The sequence below is a fragment of the Taudactylus pleione genome, unplaced genomic scaffold (assembly GCF_031769625.1).
Source record: "Taudactylus pleione unplaced genomic scaffold, aTauple2 ptg000087l, whole genome shotgun sequence".
NCBI classification, from domain to species: Eukaryota; Metazoa; Chordata; class Amphibia; order Anura; family Myobatrachidae; genus Taudactylus; species Taudactylus pleione.
Genome location: NW_028284489.1, coordinates 1,593,045 through 1,613,215, shown reverse-complemented (window position 1 = coordinate 1,613,215; position 20,171 = coordinate 1,593,045). Strand labels below are relative to the sequence as shown.

At 43.4% G+C, this 20,171-nt stretch overlaps 1 protein-coding gene across 7 annotated transcripts in view; it reads right to left on the bottom strand.

Moving 5' to 3' along the window:
- Window positions 1–20,171, bottom strand: part of LOC148529029 (kelch-like ECH-associated protein 1A) — a 122,050-nt gene that overhangs the window by 80,483 nt on the left and 21,396 nt on the right. For 2 of the 7 annotated variants that reach the window (XM_088468943.1, XM_088468937.1), the window contains exons 1-5: window positions 14,144–14,229; window positions 13,793–13,967; window positions 10,961–11,777; window positions 4,701–5,377; window positions 2,736–2,941 (exon numbers count right to left, since the gene is read on the bottom strand). In XM_088468943.1, coding sequence (XP_088325069.1) covers window positions 2,736–2,941; window positions 4,701–5,377; window positions 10,961–11,524 — 1,447 coding nt within the window. In that variant the 5' untranslated portion in view covers window positions 11,525–11,777; window positions 13,793–13,967; window positions 14,144–14,229. Of the gene's footprint in view, window positions 1–2,735; window positions 2,942–4,700; window positions 5,378–10,960; window positions 11,778–13,792; window positions 13,968–14,143; window positions 14,236–15,502; window positions 15,743–20,171 lie in introns of those variants that run through there. The other 5 variants (XM_088468939.1, XM_088468940.1, XM_088468938.1 and 2 more) reach the window with 4 other exon arrangements.

Sequence of the window (20,171 nt, the reverse complement as noted above, 5' to 3'; positions counted from 1 at the left end):
AGGGTGTAACCACCCTTTAACAGACAGACGCACGCTTGTCGCTGCTGCTTTAAGGATGCAGGTGCGGCTACAGCCCACACATTTCACAAAGACAGAAAAAAAAAGAACAATATTTTTATTGTTTGTGTAGCACACTTTGAGGGTGTCACCACCCTTTAACTGACAGACGCACGCTTGTCGCTGCTGCTTTGAGGATGCAAGTGCGGCTACAGCCCACACAATTCACAAAGACAGAAAAAAGAAGAATATTTTTATTGTTTGTGTAGCACACTTTGAGGGTGTCACCACCCTTTACCAGACAGATGCACGCTTGTCGCTGCTGCTTTGAGGATGCAAGTGCGGCTACATCGCACACAAGTCACAAACACATTAAAAAAATAGTTTTTTATTTTTTGGAGCACTTTGAGAGTTACACCACCCTTTAACAGACAGACGCACGCTTGTCGCTGCTGCTTTGAGGATGCAAGTGCGGCTACAGCCCACAAAATTCACAAAGACAGAAAAAAGAAGAATATTTTTATTGTTTGTGTAGCACACTTTGAGGGTGTCACCACCCTTTAACAGACAGACGCACGCTTGTCGCTGCTGCTTTGAGGATGCAAGTGCGGCTACAGCCCACACAATTCACAAAGACAGAAAAAAGAAGAATATTTTTATTGTTTGTGTAGCACACTTTGAGGGTGTCACCACCTTTTAACAGACAGACGCACGCTTGTCGCTGCTGCTTTGAGGATGCAAGTGCGGCTACATCGCACACAAGTCACAAACACATTAAAAAAATAGTTTTTTATTTTTTGGAGCACTTTGAGAGTTACACCACCCTTTAACAGACAGACGCACGCTTGTCGCTGCTGCTTTGAGGATGCAAGTGCGGCTACAGCCCACACAATTCACAAAGACAGAAAAAAAAGAACAATATTTTTATTGTTTGTGTAGCACACTTTGAGGGTGTAACCACCCTTTAACAGACAGACGCACGCTTGTCGCTGCTGCTTTAAGGATGCAGGTGCGGCTACAGCCCACACATTTCTCAAAGACAGAAAAAAAAAGAACAATATTTTTGTTGTTTGTGTAGCACACTTTGAGGGTGTCACCACCCTTTAACAGACAGATGCACGCTTGTCGCTGCTGCTTTGAGGATGCAGGTGGAATCTAGACGGGATTTGGAACCGGGGACACACTACCTCCATCAATTGTCTAAATCCCACTGCACTAATGGCGGATACCGGACGCACGTCTAACACCAACATAGCAGTCAAGGCCTCAGTTATACATTTTGCTTCAGGATGACTGCTGTCGTACTTCATCCTCATCGCTAGGGACTGTTGGAGGGTCAATTGTTTAGTAAAAGTAGTGATGTTCCTACTTCCTCTCTGGGATAATGAACAACTCCCAGCAGCAGCAACAGCACTAGGAGGAAGTGGTTCTTGATCTTTCCCTATTTTATTTTTATCTGAGAAAGTTTGGTCCTCCATTTATGTTATATTGATATATACGTGCGGCTAAAGCGCACACAAACACAGAAAATATTTTTTTATTTTTGCTGGAGAGTAGTGCACTTTGTGGGTTACACCACCCTTTAAGAAATGAGCCAGCCGGCTCTTTACTTATGGGACACAGGCGCACGCTTGGCGCTGCTCCTTTGTTGATGCACGTTCGCCACAGTGCATACAATTCACAAACACAGAAAATATATATTTTTTTGGTTTGGACTGGAGTGTATTTTGGGGGTTACAGCACCCTTTAACGGTCAAACCAGCCGGCCCTTTACTTATGACACAGGCGCACTCTTAGCACTACTTTGTTGATGCACGTGCGGCTACTGCGCACTCAATTCACAAACACAGAACATATATTTTTTTTTGTTTGGAGTGTACTTTGGGGGTTACAGCAACCTTTAACGGTCAAGCCAGCCGGCCCTTTACTTATGACACAGGCGCACACTTGGCACTACTTTGTTGATGCACATGCGGCTACTGCGCACACAATTCACAAACACAGAAAATAAATTTTTTTTTGGTCTGGACTGGAGTGTACTTTGGGGGTTACAGCACCCTTTAACGATCAAGCCAGCCGGCCCTTTACTTATGACACAGGCGCATGCTTGGCACTACTTTTTTGAGGCACGTGCGGCTACTGCGCACACAATTCACAAACACAGAACTACAGCACCCCTTTAGGACTGGGACACTGGGACTGGGACACTGCACAGGACTTTGGAGTGGACACAGCCCCTATGGAGAACTGACTGCACAACACAGTCCAGCCAGCCCCTATGGACTTTGAAGTAGTGGACACAGCCCCTATTAACAACAGCAGCACAGCACAACACAGCCAGCCCCTATGGACTTTGAAGTAGTGGACAACAGCAGCACAGCGCAGCACAGCACAACACTACTCTGCACTACACTACACAGCCCAGCCAGCCCTAACTCCCACCCTCCCTCTTCACTGTCCACAGCCGAGTGAGAAAATGGCGCCAACACGGGTACCTTATATAGGATCCAAAACCCGCGAGACTCAGAAGGCGGGATGATGACGTTTTGCCTCGATTTCAGATCCGAGTCAGGCGGGAAAAGTCGAGCCTGACTCGGATCGGCCTCGGATCGGGGGGGTTCGGATTTCAGAAATCCGAACCCGCTCACCCCTAATAGCAGCATACTGGATCTGCATTGCACTTTAATCAGGGCCAAATTCAGTACACAATATACATATATATATTTCAGTGCACATACCTGCCCCACTTCGTATAGTTCTCATCGGTGCCCTGGGATGCCACTGGTCCTCATCAGGATGATAACAGTCCACAGTGTTCCAACGGTTTTCTCCATCAAACCCACCAATTGCATACAAAAGCCCACAGCAAGATGCTATTCCTGCTCCAATTCGTGCAACGTGCATGGGAGCTACAGATGTCCACTGGTTAGCTTCAGGATCGTACCTAGAGTATTGAGCAGTGTGCATCACAAAAGAGCCAGGGCAGACATAAACCAAGCAAGTCTACACACTTATTGCCAACTGACGTGCCCAGGAATGGAATCTATTGGATAGGGAAAATGTACTTGAATCATTCTGGTGGCTCTCAGCAGTCTTGAAGTAGAAATTCAGGTACAAGTATATGGGGATAATGTTGAAAAGTAGTTTATCTATCATACAGCACAGAATCACAGTTTATTAATAATAAGTTATTCAAGTGGCTTTATCAAGAATACAAGATCACATAGAGAAAATGTGTATTTTTCCTTATAAGTCCACTTGACATTTTAATACACTCACTGACCATATCATTCAAAAGCATTCATCTAAATGTTTACTCACAAAGTATCAGCTGTACATTTAACCATGCCAAACTATTAAAATGGAGTGCCCACTTTTATTCTTTAATCTGCTCCCTATTTGATAAGATAAGCAATATATAGAATTTTTTTTGCTGGCTTCTTAATAAAATAATCACATATTGAATTTGTTACTATCCTATATACTTGCGAATTACATTTATAAATTTTCTTATTCACTATAGTACAGCTTGTCAGGCATTCGCATGATTACTACATTTGTCTGCAAAACAGGACATGAGTTAGAGTTGGGCGTAAGTAGAATTTTATAATTTTTTATAATATTCCATTTTGCTGTATTGCACATGCACAGATCTTTATAAAAAATATAATCAGTGAATAAAAATAAACTCCCCACAAAATTCAAACAAGGACCAGTGCTCATAGGCTGTGTTAGTTACAGCTAACAGTGTGGGGTTCTGACGCAAAAATCACAACCATTCTGTGCTAGTCACACTGTAACAGGGAGATCTGCTGAAAATGGCTCAAATCTGGTCAGCAGACCCCTCCTTCAAGGAAACAAGAACCATGCTGAATAGCACTGTGGCTCATTTTAACTCCCTGGTCAGTGGGGTAATATGTTAATGGTTGAAAAAAATAGGTCGCTGTTTGGAACCACATGACCTCTTGGTACTTTAGTTCCACAAGGAAAACTAATAGCAAATAAAGATGGTGAAACTGTTGACAAATACTTTATTAGAAATTAATCCTGCCCAAATTGGTTTAGGAGTGAAATAAAGCTGAAAACAATGGATTTAAGTCAGGTTTATATCTAGTAAATTATTTTTCAACAGTCTAAGGGGTCTATTTACTAAGCTTTGTTAGGAGATAAATTGAACGGTGATAAGGTACCAGCCAATCAGCTCCTAACTGCCATTTTTCAAACACAGCCTGTGACATGGCAGTTAGGAGCTGATTGGCTGGTACCTTATCTCCATTCACTTTATCCCCTAACACAGCTTAGTAAATAGACCCCTCAGTGTCTTTCAATTACATTGAATTTATTCAAGTTTTGGCGGCTCTCAATAAATGTATCTTTGCTTTGCGATAACCCCTAATGAATGTCATCCTTTCACTTTATGATCAATTTTACATATTTTGAAATAGTTAAGGACATTATTTTTTAGCCTCTATGAATATAAAGGAAATGTGGGCTATACACAAAACGCACTTTATTCCTCTTCTGAGCAAAAGCAGAGTACTGACCAATAGATGAATCTGTGTGTCTGTACTCAATAACTAAGCCCATGCCATACAGCTCAATATAATGTTTTTAAAATAAATGTACAATGGAATTAGCAGAGGCAAGATAATTATAGATGACTAGTTTCTCACAACTGTATGAACATCTACCATGGAATTTACCTTTCAACACTTTTGTGATGTATTGATCCACAGGAGCCTCCTACAGCGTAAATGGCACCATCTACTACGCCTACTCCAACTCTGTTTCTGGCTACACTCATGTCTGCTCTTGAAGTCCATTGATTTATGATTGGATTGAAGCAAGCTAAAGAGTTTGAGTCTGTATTTTCTGTAGAGGAATGGTTCCTCCCACCTACAGTATAAAACAGACCACTCACAATACAAGCTCCCAGACCATTTCTTGGCTCCAACATGTTGGCAAGTTTGATCCATTCCCCAGTTTGGGGATTATAGGCATCCATAGAGTTCAGCGAGTTCTGAAGGTAGCCACCTGCCACATAAATAAGTTGGTTGCCTCGTACTTTGGTTGCTGGTAGAGGCTTGTGTAATGACATTTCTTGGAAGATCTTAGACAGAAATTTCCTACATGAGTTTTCCTTATTGAGGATGGGGCACTGCTTTAGCTGAACTGCAAGAAACTTTGGTGGCAGAGCATAGAGCTGAACAGCATTTAATAGTAGGGTAAAATATTGTTCTCTGTTGTTCAAATCCCACTGCATCCACCTTAAACAGGCATTGTATACCTCTGTCTCACAGAGGACATTCAGACTTTCCTGACTGACCAAGTCCAAGAGTTCACAATGAGTAAGGTTTAGAAACTCCTCCTCCATTGTAACCTGAAATTAAAAAAAGACATTGTAGGAAAGCATATTTGTACAGCATTATATGTAAAGCAAGTTCTACTTATATAAAGCAAGTTTCCTTTTGTGGAATAAAATTATCCTTAAAATAAAGGGCATTTATAAAACACTGCCTGGTGTTCTGTAGATTAAAACTCTAATAGGGGTATTCAATATGGGAGCGATAACATTGTTTTTGCGTTAATATCGCACTTTTGACGTCATTATCGCAGGTTTGACTTTTACACCGTATTCAGTTTCAAAGACTTATCGCAGGTTCGAAAAGTCTTTGATAAAAAACGGGGATAACTTTTCACCACTGAATAGGTGTCGAAAAAAGTGCAGAATTGGGGGTTAGGGGTGCAGGCTTAAAAAAAATAGCCTGCACCCCTGGGAATGACATTTAAAAAAGAACTGTGTCTAAAAAAGTTTAAAAAAAATAGGGACACCCCAAAAAATGTATTTAAAAATTGGGGTAAAAAAAAAAATGGGAAAAAATTGTTTAACAATAGGAAAATAGGTTCAGGGCTATTCTGCAAGTATGCTGGAAATTTTTTCGGGTGCCTTGCTTCTCGGACGTGAGCCCCTTAATTTTAGGGACGCCAGTATAGAGGAGCCTTGACGATTGGCCTGGCGCTTATTCATATATTTGCAAATGTGTGTAACTAATTCCTCTGAATCACTATTATCATGTAGGATTTAAGTATTGTTTTTGCTGCAGTGTGCTGGGGGGCAAAATCTCTTTTTTTTTTCTCTATTCTGCAAGTATGCGGCAGGTGTTTTCTAGAATAGATTTATAGCGGCAGGTGCACAATTGCAGAATTTTAAAAAACTTACTTTAGGGACATCCAAATATGCCAGTACCCATTTTCATGTACCCCAAATTTGATGGGACCACTTAAAAAAACTAAAAAAAAAAAACCTAAGTGCTCTTCTGCATCACTTCTTCAATGTCAGGAAAAAACACCTGCTGCGGCTATTTAAATCCCCGACTTTCATTTAAAGGCTAAAACGGGGGTACCCATAGTGATCCCCCATGTTTTTACAACTTTAGGGGGGTCCTACAATTTTTTTAAGGAAAAATTTGTAACTTTACGCAAATCTAACTTCGCAGACTCCCGTTTCCGTTAATTTCATATTGAATACAGGGATAACCGGGCGCGCGCCCGATACTTTAACGCAGGTAAAAACTCCGATATGAAACGTAAACTTCGACAGCGAAGTTTACGTTTCATATTGAATACCCCTATAAGTTCCCTACAGTTATGGAGAAATATGTGCAATTTTACAGGAAATACATAAAGCAAGTCTTAATGTAAGTATTATGCAAACATAAAAGAATGCAGACTGTTTCATATAATACTGGCCCGAAAGGCACCTAAAGGATTTCACAATCCATTTCTACTTTCCAGACGAAGGCAATCATTTTCCCAGTTTTCACTGAAATTGTTAAGCGCAAACAAACCTTTTAGCTACACCCAATTTTGGCATCTATATTCTAATCTGGAATGGTCTGTTCCTTCTCTAACATGCATGCGCAGAGGGAGCTTGGGTGTGCACCGCCATTCCAACAGCTCTCACCGCAGCGTTCGATGAGACAGACCTAGACGGAGGAGGACCACTCTGATTCAGGGAGTGGAAAGTATATACTGCAGGAGTGGATGGGATAGAGAGGAGCAGTGGGTGTGTGCCTTGTCCAAACCTTTACTAATAATCAGCACAATCATTGCAGAATAAGGGGGGAACATTAATATAGCACAGAGTAGAAAAAAGTCACTCTAGATTAATATTGCTTTATTATTACCATGCATTGTTTTTGTACTGTCCATCAATATTTATTTTTTAGCTGTTTTAGTGATACTGTTGATATTGCTAGCTATATGTGAATTTTTCATGTGAATATACTAGGGATGAGCGGGTTCGGTTCCCTGAGAACCGAACCCACCCGAACTTCGGGGATCCGGGGCGATCCGAGCCCAAGCTCGGATCTCCCTGTCTGCCCCGGATCCCTCTCCCGAGGCAAAACCTCGAGATCTGCTGTCGAATCTCGAGGTTTTGCCTCGACCGGCCATTTTAAAAAAAATGCCTTTGCCTTTAATGGGCAAAGTGCTGATTGGCTGACAGAGCCGTCTGTCACGGCTCTCAGCCAATCAGCATTATGGTGCTCATTTGCATGTAGCACGGACTCGTGAGATCCATGCTACATGCATCTGTGTGACTGACAGTGACACAGAGCACAGATGGGTCAGTGAGACCCGTCTGTGCTGCTGTGTATTTCAATGACACAGATGCACGCACGGACCAGGAGATCCATGCTACTTGCATCTGTGTCATTGACACAGAGCACAGACGGGTCCGTGAGACCCGTCTGTGCTGCTGTGGTAAAAAAAAAAAAAAAAAACCTGTGTAAAAAAAGAAAAAAATGGCGTACCCCCCCCCAAAAAAGAGCAACCAGCCCCGGTCATTAGTGACCCAGTGCTGGGTGTGCTTAAATACAGGGGACAAACGACGTAGGGGTCCCCTGTACTTAAGCACAACCAGCACCGGGCTAGTCAGAACCAGCGCTGGTTGCCAAAATACGGGGGACAAACGACGTAGGGGTCCCCCGTATTCTGCGCAACCAGCTCTGGGCTCTGATCCGGTCCTGGTTCTGGAAATACAGGGGAAAAAAATTAGTAGGGTTCCCCTGTATGTTCCAGAACCAGCACTGGACTTTTTCTAGCGGGGGGCTGATGCCACAGCCAGGGGAGCCCTTTCACCGGGCCCCCCAGCCGCAGCATCAGCCCTGACCGCTAGTCAGCCCAGGCCGGGGATCCCTGGAGAGCTGGGGACCCCCCAATAAAGGGGTCACCCTCTCCAGGGCACCCCAGGCCCAGGCTGATAGCCCGGGGCTATCCCCGCCACCCCTGGTGGCGGTGGGTGGCGGGTTGATTGTGTGGTGTGGTGTAAATAAAGAATATCAAACATTGTCTTTACAAGTAGAACTGCAAGTCCCAGCTAGCCTGCCCCGCATGCTGGTACTTGGAGAACCACAAGTACCAGCATGCAGGGCATTAAGGGCCCACTAGTACCTGTAGTTCACCTGTAAAAAAAATGTTTAAAAAAACACAGGACACACACACCGTGACAGTATAAGTTTATTAAACATACATACACACACACACACATGTACACATACTCACCTATGTAACATCGTCCACTTGTCCGGTAAAGTATCCATAGGGGACCTGTGAAAAAAAACATACTCACCATCTCCTATGCGAGGTTCTGTCCTCTTCGTTCCAAAGTAGGCATCCCCGGACTTGGCAAAAAAACAAAACGAAAACGCGATCCACGAACTTAGTACTGACGGTACTTCCCGAATGAGAGCTTAGCGGCGGGGTATCACCATGGAAACCCCGCTGCTAAGCGTTCATTCGCTGAGAGAGGTCATCTCCCGTCTCTCAGCCAATGAACGGCTCCCTCCATTGTAGTCAATGGTGGGAGCCGCAAGGTTATTAAAGTTTACCCTGCGGTTCCCACCATTGACTACAATGGAGGGAGCCGTTCATTGGCTGAGAGACGAGAGATGACCTCTCTCAGCCAATGAACGCTTAGCAGCGGGGTTTCCATGGTGATACCCCGCCGCTAAGCTCTCATTCGGGAAGTACCGTTCTATAGAACGGTACTAAGTTCGTGGATCGCGTTTTCGTTTTGTTTTTTTGCCAAGTCCGGGGATGCCTACTTTGGAACGAAGAGGACAGAACCTCGCATAGGAGATGGTGAGTATGTTTTTTTTCACAGGTCCCCTATGGATACTTTACCGGACAAGTGGACGATGTTACATAGGTGAGTATGTGTACATGTGTGTGTGTGTATGTATGTTTAATAAACTTATACTGTCACGGTGTGTGTGTCCTGTGTTTTTTTAAACATTTTTTTTACAGGTGAACTACAGGTACTAGTGGGCCCTTAATGCCCTGCATGCTGGTACTTGTGGTTCTCCAAGTACCAGCATGCGGGGCAGGCTAGCTGGGACTTGCAGTTCTACTTGTAAAGACAATGTTTGATATTCTTTATTTACACCACACCACACAATCAACCCGCCACCCACCGCCACCAGGGGTGGCGGGGATAGCCCCGCGCTATCAGCCTGGGCCTGGGGTGCCCTGGAGAGGGTGACCCCTTTATTGGGGGGGTCCCCAGCTCTCCAGGGATCCCCGGCCTGGGCTGACTAGCGGTCAGGGCTGATGCTGCGGCTGGGGGGCCCGGTGAAAGGGCTCCCCTGGCTGTGGCATCAGCCCCCCGCTAGAAAAAGTCCAGTGCTGGTTCTGGAACATACAGGGGAACCCTACTAATTTTTTTCCCCTGTATTTCCAGAACCAGGACCGGATCAGAGCCCAGAGCTGGTTGCGCAGAATACGGGGGACCCCTACGTCGTTTGTCCCCCGTATTTTGGCAACCAGCGCTGGTTCTGACTAGCCCGGTGCTGGTTGTGCTTAAGTACAGGGGACCCCTACGTCGTTTGTCCCCTGTATTTAAGCACACCCAGCACTGGGTTACTAATGCCCGGGACTGGTTGCTCTTTTTTGGGGGGGTGCACGCCATTTTTTTCTTTTTTTACACAGGTTTTTTTTTTTTTTACCACAGCAGCACAGACGGGTCTCACGGACCTGTCATTGCTCTGTGCCAATCACACAGATGCATGTAGCACGGATCTCCCGGGTTTGTGCTACATGCAAATGGGCACCATAACGCTGATTGGCTTCCTGTCTGCCACTGCAGTGCCACTCCTAGATGGGCCACGTGTTTGTGCCGCCCACTTGTGTCGCTTAGCATAGTCATCCAGCTACCTCGGTGCAACCTTTTGGCCTAAAAACAATATTGTGAGGTGTTCAGAATAGAGTGGAAATGAGTGGAAATTAATGTTATTGGGGTTATTAATAGTGTAGGAACAAAAAAAGGCCCATTTTATGTGATTTTAGCGTTTTTTTTTATTTTTTATGAAAAAATCCAGATCCAAAACACAAAACCCAGAACCCAAAACACGGAAGGGTGGTTTTGGCAAAACCAATCCAGATCCAAAACACGAAGAAAGATCCAGATCCAAAACCAAAACACGAAAAGTGGCCGGTGCACACCCCTAGAATATACCAAATGGTTCTCAAATAATGTTGGATGTTATGTGCAGAATAAGCCCTACTCATTATGGATGTTAGATCACATTATTGACTTTTTCAGCTACATGTCTCACTAATAGGGGACACAGAAAAAACACATTAATTCCACAGTTAACGTGGAATCATTGGGCTAGCATGCGCTAGTGCCTGGTTTTCTGCATGTGGTACAATGTGATTAGAAGCAATGAAAAAAGACAACTTCATAGGTTTGGTGTGACACGTTCTGTGCTAGTGTAATACAACATTACAGAAATGTTTTCACTGAAAGTCACACCAAAATTTCCCAAATTATAGCAAAAAAACCCAAAGTGTACGTTATCGCTCTGGCCTTACCCTTCTTTCTGCCAGGCTTAGCGTATGTGTGTGGATCTGGTCTTAAAGGTGTGTAAGATGCACACTTACTGGGAATACTAATAATTACCTCACTGAAGTGCATATTGATGTATTCTCTTCCTTTTCTATGTAAATCTATGCATCCAGTCTGTTCTGCAAAGTTAGAGATTCCAATAACATTGCTGGGGTCCAGCTGTTTTATAAGAAAGTCACTGCAAGCCTGTGCCACATCTTCCATCTGGTATCTCATCGCAGCCAAGAGAACATGCAATACACACTTCTCGCCAACGGTTATTCTTGACGTGTAGGCAAACTCTATCAGCCGCTGCATCACCAGGGGGCACATGTCTTTGATGGTGACTTCTTTGGCAAAACACTCACGAAAGTTATTAGTAAACATAGCCCTAAAAAAGGAGCTGCAGGAAGCAAGTACAATCTTATGTACAGGGAAGTCTTCTTCTTGGCCATTGTAAGTAACTTTTATAAGGACATCACACAGCTGGTTGTTTCTTCTAAGCTCATCCATCTTCTCAAAAGCTTTGGAAGGATGATTTTCAATGGTGTAATCAAGGTAACCACGACCTTTCATAGACGGGACAGCAATAGTAGTAGAGTCCTTAAAATAGTTTTTCTTCTTCCTTGAACATAACATTCTTAGGCTTACAGCTCACGTAGGAAACACTTACAATATGGCATTATGTTTCATGCCTACTGTATCTTAATTGTGCAGGTATGAACCCAAAACATTGGACTAGTCATTCTGTATTGTATAATGGCACACTAATGATATATCTTAATTGCACATCTTCATGTCTGAAAGGTCCTACTGTACTACTTGGCTTAGGAAAAAATGTTTGAAATGGACATTAAATCATGGCCAGCAGCATTATGGTACTTGGCAAATTCTACAATGAAAAAAAGAACAGAAATTTTTTTTTACAAATGTTTAAAGAAAACAGCCACTTATAAAAAATATAATTATAACTGAATAGCTCACATTTTATTTTTGTATGTGTGAGGGTGCTGGCACTGAACGATATTGTGAATGATATTGTTCAGTGTGTGTGCTCAATGTCGATAAGGACATTGATCACACCACTGCCGGGGACACACTACAAGATATAGCTCATGGAGCGAGTCGTGTAGTGGATAAGCGCCTTAACAAGCAGAAAAGAGATCTTCATACGGTATCTCTCTCTCGCAATCTCCGGCCGGTGGTGGAAACTAACATTGTGCAGCCTGTTGTTAGACACTTGGACCTGATTCAGACCCGCTCTCTCGTAGCTGACTGATTTTTGCATTCTGCGCATGCGTGAGCCAGTACGAGAGATCGGGAAGCGTTCGCACGCTGTGCATAGACAGCCCAGCAGAGTGAGTGACAGGAGAAGTCGTTTGTGGGTGGTGACAGGCTGCCACTGGAAACGGAGGAGTGGATGTGCGAACGCAGGCGTGCCTGAGTGTTTTAACGCCATTACAGAGGCGTGCGTAATTAACAGGCATCGCCATAGTACACGTCACCTGGTTGTATTTCACACTGAAGTGATTGCAGTGCTTGCAGTGCTTGCGGCAGTGTATTGTCAACCTCGAGCTCTGAGTTCGCTTTCGATGGTACCTGATGTACCGATGGTTGCATACACTTCCTGGAGATGACATGCGCAAGTGGGCATCTTAAGAAACACTGGTGGGTGGCTGCATACACAAAGTGATCGCACGCCAAGACATAGAGGGCGTGCTTATGCCTTGACGTGCGATTGCCTGCCTTGCTGGGTGTGTGCCGGATTTGCATACACTGGGTACGAGCGTACGCAGCGAGCGAGTCTGAATCAGGTCCTATGTAGTAAGCTTTGGAGATAAAGTGAACAGAGATAAGGTACCCACCAATCAGCTCCTAACTGTCACTTTACAGGCTGTGGGGTCTATTTGCTAAGCCTTGGATGGAGATAAAGTAGACAGAGATAAGGTACCAGCCAATCAGCTCCTAACTGCCATGTCACAGGCTGTGTTTGCAGAATGACAGGAGCTGTTGATTGATACTTTATCTCCAGTCAAGGGCCAAATGTAATAGTGTGAGAGCTTAGAAAATGTGAGCGTTTAGCAATAAGTTCTCACAATTTTAAACTTGACCAATGTAATAGAGGCCAAGAACATGCAAACTCGCATGTTTTTCAGACTCAAAAGATCTCACAATTTAAACTTTCATCCAGATGTTTGCCCATTTTGAAGATAAAACTCAACTAATGTGAGTTTATCGCTAAACTCTGACATTTTCTAAACTCTCACCCTATTACATTTGGTCCCAAGGCTTAGTACACAGACCCTTTAATCTCCAGCCACTTTATCTTTCTCCAAGGCTTAGTATATAGGGCTCGATTCAGACCCGCTCGCTAGATGCGTTCGCACGCAACCAGTGTATGCAAATCCGGACAACCCACAGCAAAGCAGGCGATCGCATGGCAAGGCATTAGCACGCCCACTATGTCTTGGTGTGCGATCGCTTTGTGTATGCAGACACCCACCAGCCTGTCTTAAGATGCCCACTTGCGCACGTCATCTCTAGAAAGTGTATGCAACCATCGGTACATCGGGTACCATCGGTACATCGGGTACCATCGGATGCATACGCATGCGCACAATGCGAAAATCGGGCAGCTACCAGTGAATGCATCCTAGCGAGCGCGTTTGAATCAGGTCCATAGACTGCTGTATTCTTTTATAACATTAACAATGAACAGGTCAAAATATTTTCCAGGAATTCATCCTCCTCCTATAATTATAGTACTATACTATATTATACTGTAGAAACTGCAAACAATTAGTATTGCATAAGCAAGATATGTTTGAAGACAACTATATGAAGTTAATAGTAGCTTTTATTAAAATTATATTATATCACACAATACTTAGAGGATTAAACAGATACCTGGTGTTATCGATCCTCACTCTAGAAGTGCTCAAATTTTCTTTGGTGGGTTTTAGCTCAATGTTCTCCATTTTCCCCAGCCTGTTCTGCTTTTTGCAAGTTGAAGCAATGGATGCATCCCATTCAAAGTATGAAATGCTGTAGATCTACACAAGGCAACAGATCCAGTCACTCCCTGTGGTGACATAAAAGTAAAGTTAGTATGCTTTAAGAGTGAAACTGAGAAAAAAAAAATACTGCAACAAAGAAAAACATTGTGGAACAAATGTGCTTTCTGTGTTCATGTCACCCATCAGTCTCCACCACAAAAAAGACAGTCTTTTTTAGCCCTTATTTAACAGAAGGTCTCACCCCGTCTCATACCACAGCTATCCACAGATCTTTTGATATCTGGGGTCAAAAGCCAGCAGATCTTAATTGCTCTGGGAATGTCCCGTTCTCCTGTAGCTCTCTTCATATACTATATATTGATGCAATTTAGCAAGTCCTCACAGTGCTTGTATTACTGCAGTGTCATCCATACCAGACTAAACTAACAAGTGAATCATTGTAATACAATGTTCCTATGCAAAAGAGGAGCTCCCTTCACTGAAACTCCTCTCTTAAACTTTATAAACTTTCACAGACACCTTTCACCACAAGTAGAATGAGTCTACAGATTAGTTAGCATAGACCTTTTGCATAGGTGTGGCAAAATATATATATATATATATATTATATATATATATATCACTCTGTTGTTTGAATCTACCCAGGAGGGCTGTTTTTCTGCATATATATGTAACCCCCCTTCAGTGTGCGGTGTGGTACATAGGTGCATTTGGAGTGATACACCTCCTATTGCCTCAGGCTAGCTCTCCAGGGTGTGGGCAATACCTGAAAAGGGTCCGTGCCCATGCAGGCTTTATAACAGTCACACATATAGATACAGCTATAGATAGACACATACAGTAACAGTTCTTTTGAATAACTTGGGCGCCAGACCTTCTCTTATAAAAATAAACCAATTTATTTCTCTCCTCCTGCACATGACTTTAAAGGACAAGAATATGGTTACAGCAGCTTCTCCTCTCCCTCCAGCTCATATACTTGGCATGTCAGATGGTATATAACAATCTTATGGATATGGTTACATTACATCACACTCTTCTTCACCAGCACAGTCTTAAAGCACAGTCACAATGAATGCTTTGCATTTTACCCACGCAGGTCCACCTGGCCCTTTGCTGGCTGGTGCCTGTAGTTCTCCACTTCACATGTGCAGGTCCACCTAGCCCTTCGCTGGCTGGTGCCTGTAGTTCTCCACTTCATACGTGCAGGTCCACCTAGCCCTTTGCTGGCTGGTGCCTGTAGTTCCACAGCTTCACACACATCTCACATAACTTCTTTTGCACTGTGCCTCTCCTTTGTCTCTTCTAAGACAATATACAGAGTGTCTCATACCCAGTCTGCCTCTCTCTGCTCCCCTTCTCTTTCATATGGGACAGCAATATACAGACTTTTCTATTGCAGCTATCAAACTCTCAGCAGCAGCCCATCCCTATCCTACAGGAATGGCTCCTATAGCCACACTGCTACCACAGTGACCCCCCCTTTAATGGCTGCTGGGGGGTTTTTATGCATAAGGGACTCCTCTGGTACCTTAACAGTAAAAGCTCCTGGGAAATTCCTCTTCCCCATCTCTTCAACACATATACTTGCCTCTCTTACCCCTCTCATCGGTGCTGAAAACTTCACTGGGCGGCTCACACTGAAACCTTCCAGCTCTTTCTCTGTGGTCTCTCACAGACTTTATCTCAGTGGTCTCACTCCAGACCTATTTCTCCTTTGACGTTAGATGGGCATCGTGGCAGTCACCACGGCCCCGCCAATCTCCCCCTGCCAGGGGAGCACGAGGGCTACATTTCTGCTTCCAGCTCTGACTCTCCCGAAAACATGTCTCCTCTCTCCCAAATTCTTCTTCTCAGTCCCTTTGTTCTCTCCCCCTACTCCCTCTGCTCTGCCAGCTACCCACCCAGTCTTCCCACCCCTGCGTGTCTATCTCTACAGCCCCTCCTTTACCTGAAAACTGATCCCAGGGTCTCAGGCATGTAATATCTACAACAGGAAGCAAGCTCTAACACTGAGAGGGGTGTATTTACAAATACCATCCCTTAGAGGGTGTTACATATATTTTTGTATCCTGGCACCCTAAACTGATTGGTGGTCCTTTGACTGCCCATTTCTTTCAACATATTATATATATATATATATATATATATATATATATATATATATGTTTAAGAGCTGTTCAATTCATTTTGTAACAGCCCATGTTTTTAGCCATTTGTTTATACAAAATGATGTTCCTTCAGTCACATTGTTGCTTTCTATCAATCCCATTGCCATGCTAAATTGTAAAAACAGCTTGCATTGGCAGTTAAACTGCTCAAACTAAAAGCTCATATTCTTTAAACTGACCACTTTTGCGAGTCGACAGTCGTCAAACATTTGAAAGCCTTTCTCTCACTCACTTTGTGAGGTGATCTGGGTTCAAAGCTCTCTCCAGCACAGTTAACCACTTTCAGCCCACTGATTGCAATTGCAGCAATGACTCGACAGTTTTCAGGAGGACGAGGGCAAATGTTTCTCAAAATAGTTAATCTCCAGGCAACTGACGACAGGTTACAAAAATGATTTTACTGCAGATAAGAACTGTTCACAGCAGTATATTTGATATATGTCATTCAAATAGTAAAATGTTTAAAAAAAAAAAAAAAAAAGTATACAAAAGTTATTTACAATTTACACATAACTAGCCTCTATAGATCAGTCATTATTCATTTGCCTAATATGGATTACAATAATACAAATTACAAATGGAAGGCTATGAGGGGGATGCAATTAGCTGTGGTAATTTATTGCAGGCTAATTGACCCCCCAGGGTTATCCAATTAGCCCTGAAGCTGGGTCGCCAGCAGTACTTCTCGGGGATTTTTTTGGGACCTCAGCAGAGCGAAAACAATCCCAGATAATTAGCCTGTTTTTGGGAAGCTGGCAGCGAAAATACATAAGTTTGTGAACTTGTCACAGATTCTATGTGTTTTTGCCCCATACCAAGTACTATTTCAGGCAAAAAAATGGGCTCTAATTTAAAAGTCTAAAGTGCAAAAATGTCCCATTCCTTGACTCGGAAAAATGATCAGGGCTAATTGAACTCCCCCTCTATGTCAATGATCAATCACATGCTAATACCTCTTTTACACCAGAGCTAAAACCCAGGTTATTGCAGAGTTAACCCGGGTAGCTCCTTGGTGTAAAAGGGGAAAGTGTTGGATTGCTGGGTTGAGTGACCCGGCAATCCAACCCAGGTAGCTTGCAGGGTTTAACACGGGAATAACCCGTGAAACCCTGCAGTGTAAACGGCGCAATCCTGGTCAGGGTGACCTGGATTGTGCCGCATGCCTGCCATTTGGCCGGCTTCAGTGGCACTTGGAGATGACGTCATGTCCAAGTGTCCACTTCAACACAAGAAAAACCGGGTCTCTGCAGACCCGGTTCAGATGTGAATTGTTGCCGCCTTGGGAATATCCTGGGTTGGCGCTGGGGAAATTCTGGGTCTGATCCGGATTGGAACCATGTTCCAACCTCCGGGTCAGACCTGGTATAAATGCAGCATCAGTTCATGACCACATAAATCAGTGATTCACATAATTTTTCATATTTTAACATGTTTAATAAGTATGTTCATTATTTTTTTTTTTTTTTAAATATTGTAAAATACAAAAATATTCACTGGCATTTTATTTTGCCAGAGCAGTGCTCCCCAGCGCTATGTGCCGCCCGTAAACCCTCACCCATTATGTCACATCAGGGGATGGGCCAGGTGGCAAAAGTAGTGTGGTGTACAGCTGCCCAGACACTCTGGGTGCATCTACACACTGCAGGGTGCATGCCCAGAGAGTGTCCTTTGGATGTCCCGAGAAGCACTGAAGCTTCACTAATGGCCATAGGGTGCCTCTGCAGGCACCCTGCTAGCCAGATGCAGGGTCTGTTGGGCAGCGATGGTGCTGATCCTGGACCATTCACCATGGATGATGCCCTGGGCAATGCTTGCACATGGTCCTGTATTTTGTATATCATTAACAACTCTTTACTCTTAAGACTTTTCAGCTATTACGTGCTAAGATTCTCAGCAGTTTTGACCCCGAAATGTAAACTGGCAATAATATTAAATGCCGTTTTATATTTCAGGATCAAAACTACTGCTTAGTACATCTAGACCTAAATCTCAATTCTTGACACATGCATCAAGCAATGAGATAGTCCTTAGCCGCAGATGATGGTGGACCTGCCGGGAACGAAGTCAATATACAGCCACAGGAGGGAGGGGATGGAGCAGTGGGTAGGCCAAAATGACCTGCTATATTCCGAATCCCTTTACTAGTTATGTATACTAGAGCATAAACATGAAATTAATTTTTCGCACACTCTTCAGTATATGCATAGGATCTGTCACTTCCTGGTCCTTGGTAGCTTCAATCTGACATTGCCACACAGCAGTGGCAGACAGGATGGCAGTTTAATAAACTATAATAATGTCAGTCGGCAATGCCCCAAATTGTGCAAAATGTAAAGAATAAAGGTGCAAGATGGAATTGTCCCTCCCACCCACTCTTATGTGGTATATTAAAAAGTACATGCACAGTTTAACAAACCAAGCACTTTAGCGACTAGGACTGACACTTTCGTGGCTGAACTCCTTGGTTTGTTTGGGCCCCCACAAAACATTTTTTGGAAGGACTACCTTCAATTAGGCTGCCATAGCCAGGGCTGCTCCAACATCAGTGCCTAGATTTGAAGTGCTTAGTTTAAAGTGTCAATAGAACATTTAAGTTAAAGCTGGAGTTATTCAGGTGTTAAACAGGAGGAGAACATAAGGAGAATTTAACAAATCAGCAATTTCTGTAATTAAGGACTGCTTTTATCTACTACCACATTTCCATCATACCTATGGATTGTGCCTGCACCTGGATCTCCAATGCTGCCCGCATCCGTCCTGATCTCCCCATGCAATATGCTTATCCACTCCAACTATACATTACCAAACGACGCAGCAAAATGACCTCTCAAATGTGGCCCCCAAATCATGAGGCTTGGTGCAATTTTGTTGTACTCATTGTTTTGTTTTTTTTCTCTTAAGTTTAGACTAACCTTTCCATAGATGTTAGATTACTGCGACCCTTGTATCCAGCCCATCTGTGTCACCCATGTTTGTCTGCCCCCTCCCCTTTAGATTGCAAGCTCTCATGAGCAGGGCCCTCTTCCTTCATGTGCTTCACTTAATTATACTCTAATTTACAACAGCACCCAACCCTTGGTTACAGACACCATGCTGCTTATCTAAGTTTTATGCAGCAATGTATAAATCATGTATCTGTCCTGCATTGTTAATACTGTTAATATCTGTTTTCTTGTGTGCTTATTTGTTTATGTACTGTATAAGGCGCTGCGGAACCCTTGTGGCGCCATATAAATAAAGGATAATAATAATAATTATTAAGGAGGAGGTTGATGATGAGGGTGTTGGTGGTGGAGATTGCATTTGCTGGTCCAAACTGCTGGTAGCTGATACTGGACTGCTTGTTGTTAATTTACAAATTATTATAATTTTGTTAAACAAATTGCATGAACTTGCTGCAAATGACGTAACAGGGAGAAGGTGCCTAGATGGTTAACGTCCCTTCCTCTTCTAACTTTGGCTTTACAAATGAAACAGATGTCTTCACAACTGTTGTCAGAATTTAGATTAAAATAATTCCACACCCAAGACGTGTCTTTTCTGACTTTCTTTTTATCATGAGCAAGAACTGCTGCCACTGGTGGCTGATTTATGCAAACATCCTCATCATCAACATCATCATTATTGTCAGATAGGACACAAATTTCCCCCTCATCCTCCTTTTGCACTTCCTTCACACTATCATCCTCATTTTCTATTACTTCACCATCTAACACTAGCACAGCCATCATGGCATCAGTGATCCACTGTGAAACTGGGTGACAGCTGTTATACTTCCTCTATCAAAGGACTGTTTAATAGTCAAATGTTTTTTTAAATTACTACTAGTAGTAGACTTCTTGGTTCCTTTTTGGGATGAAGATCCACCCTCAGCAGCAGCAACAGGCGTAGCACTCAAGGATCCCTCTGAGGAATCACGGATAAGAGAGGAGTCAGTCATGCTTTTGAAATTGGATGCAGGACTACTTCCGATTATGATTGAGGATGTTAATGATGATGCAGGTGTTGGTGGGGGAGATTGCAAGCGCTTGGATCCAGATAGAAGGGAGCAGCTAGGTGACACTGAACTGATTGTTGTTCGGTTATTTTGTCCCCAAT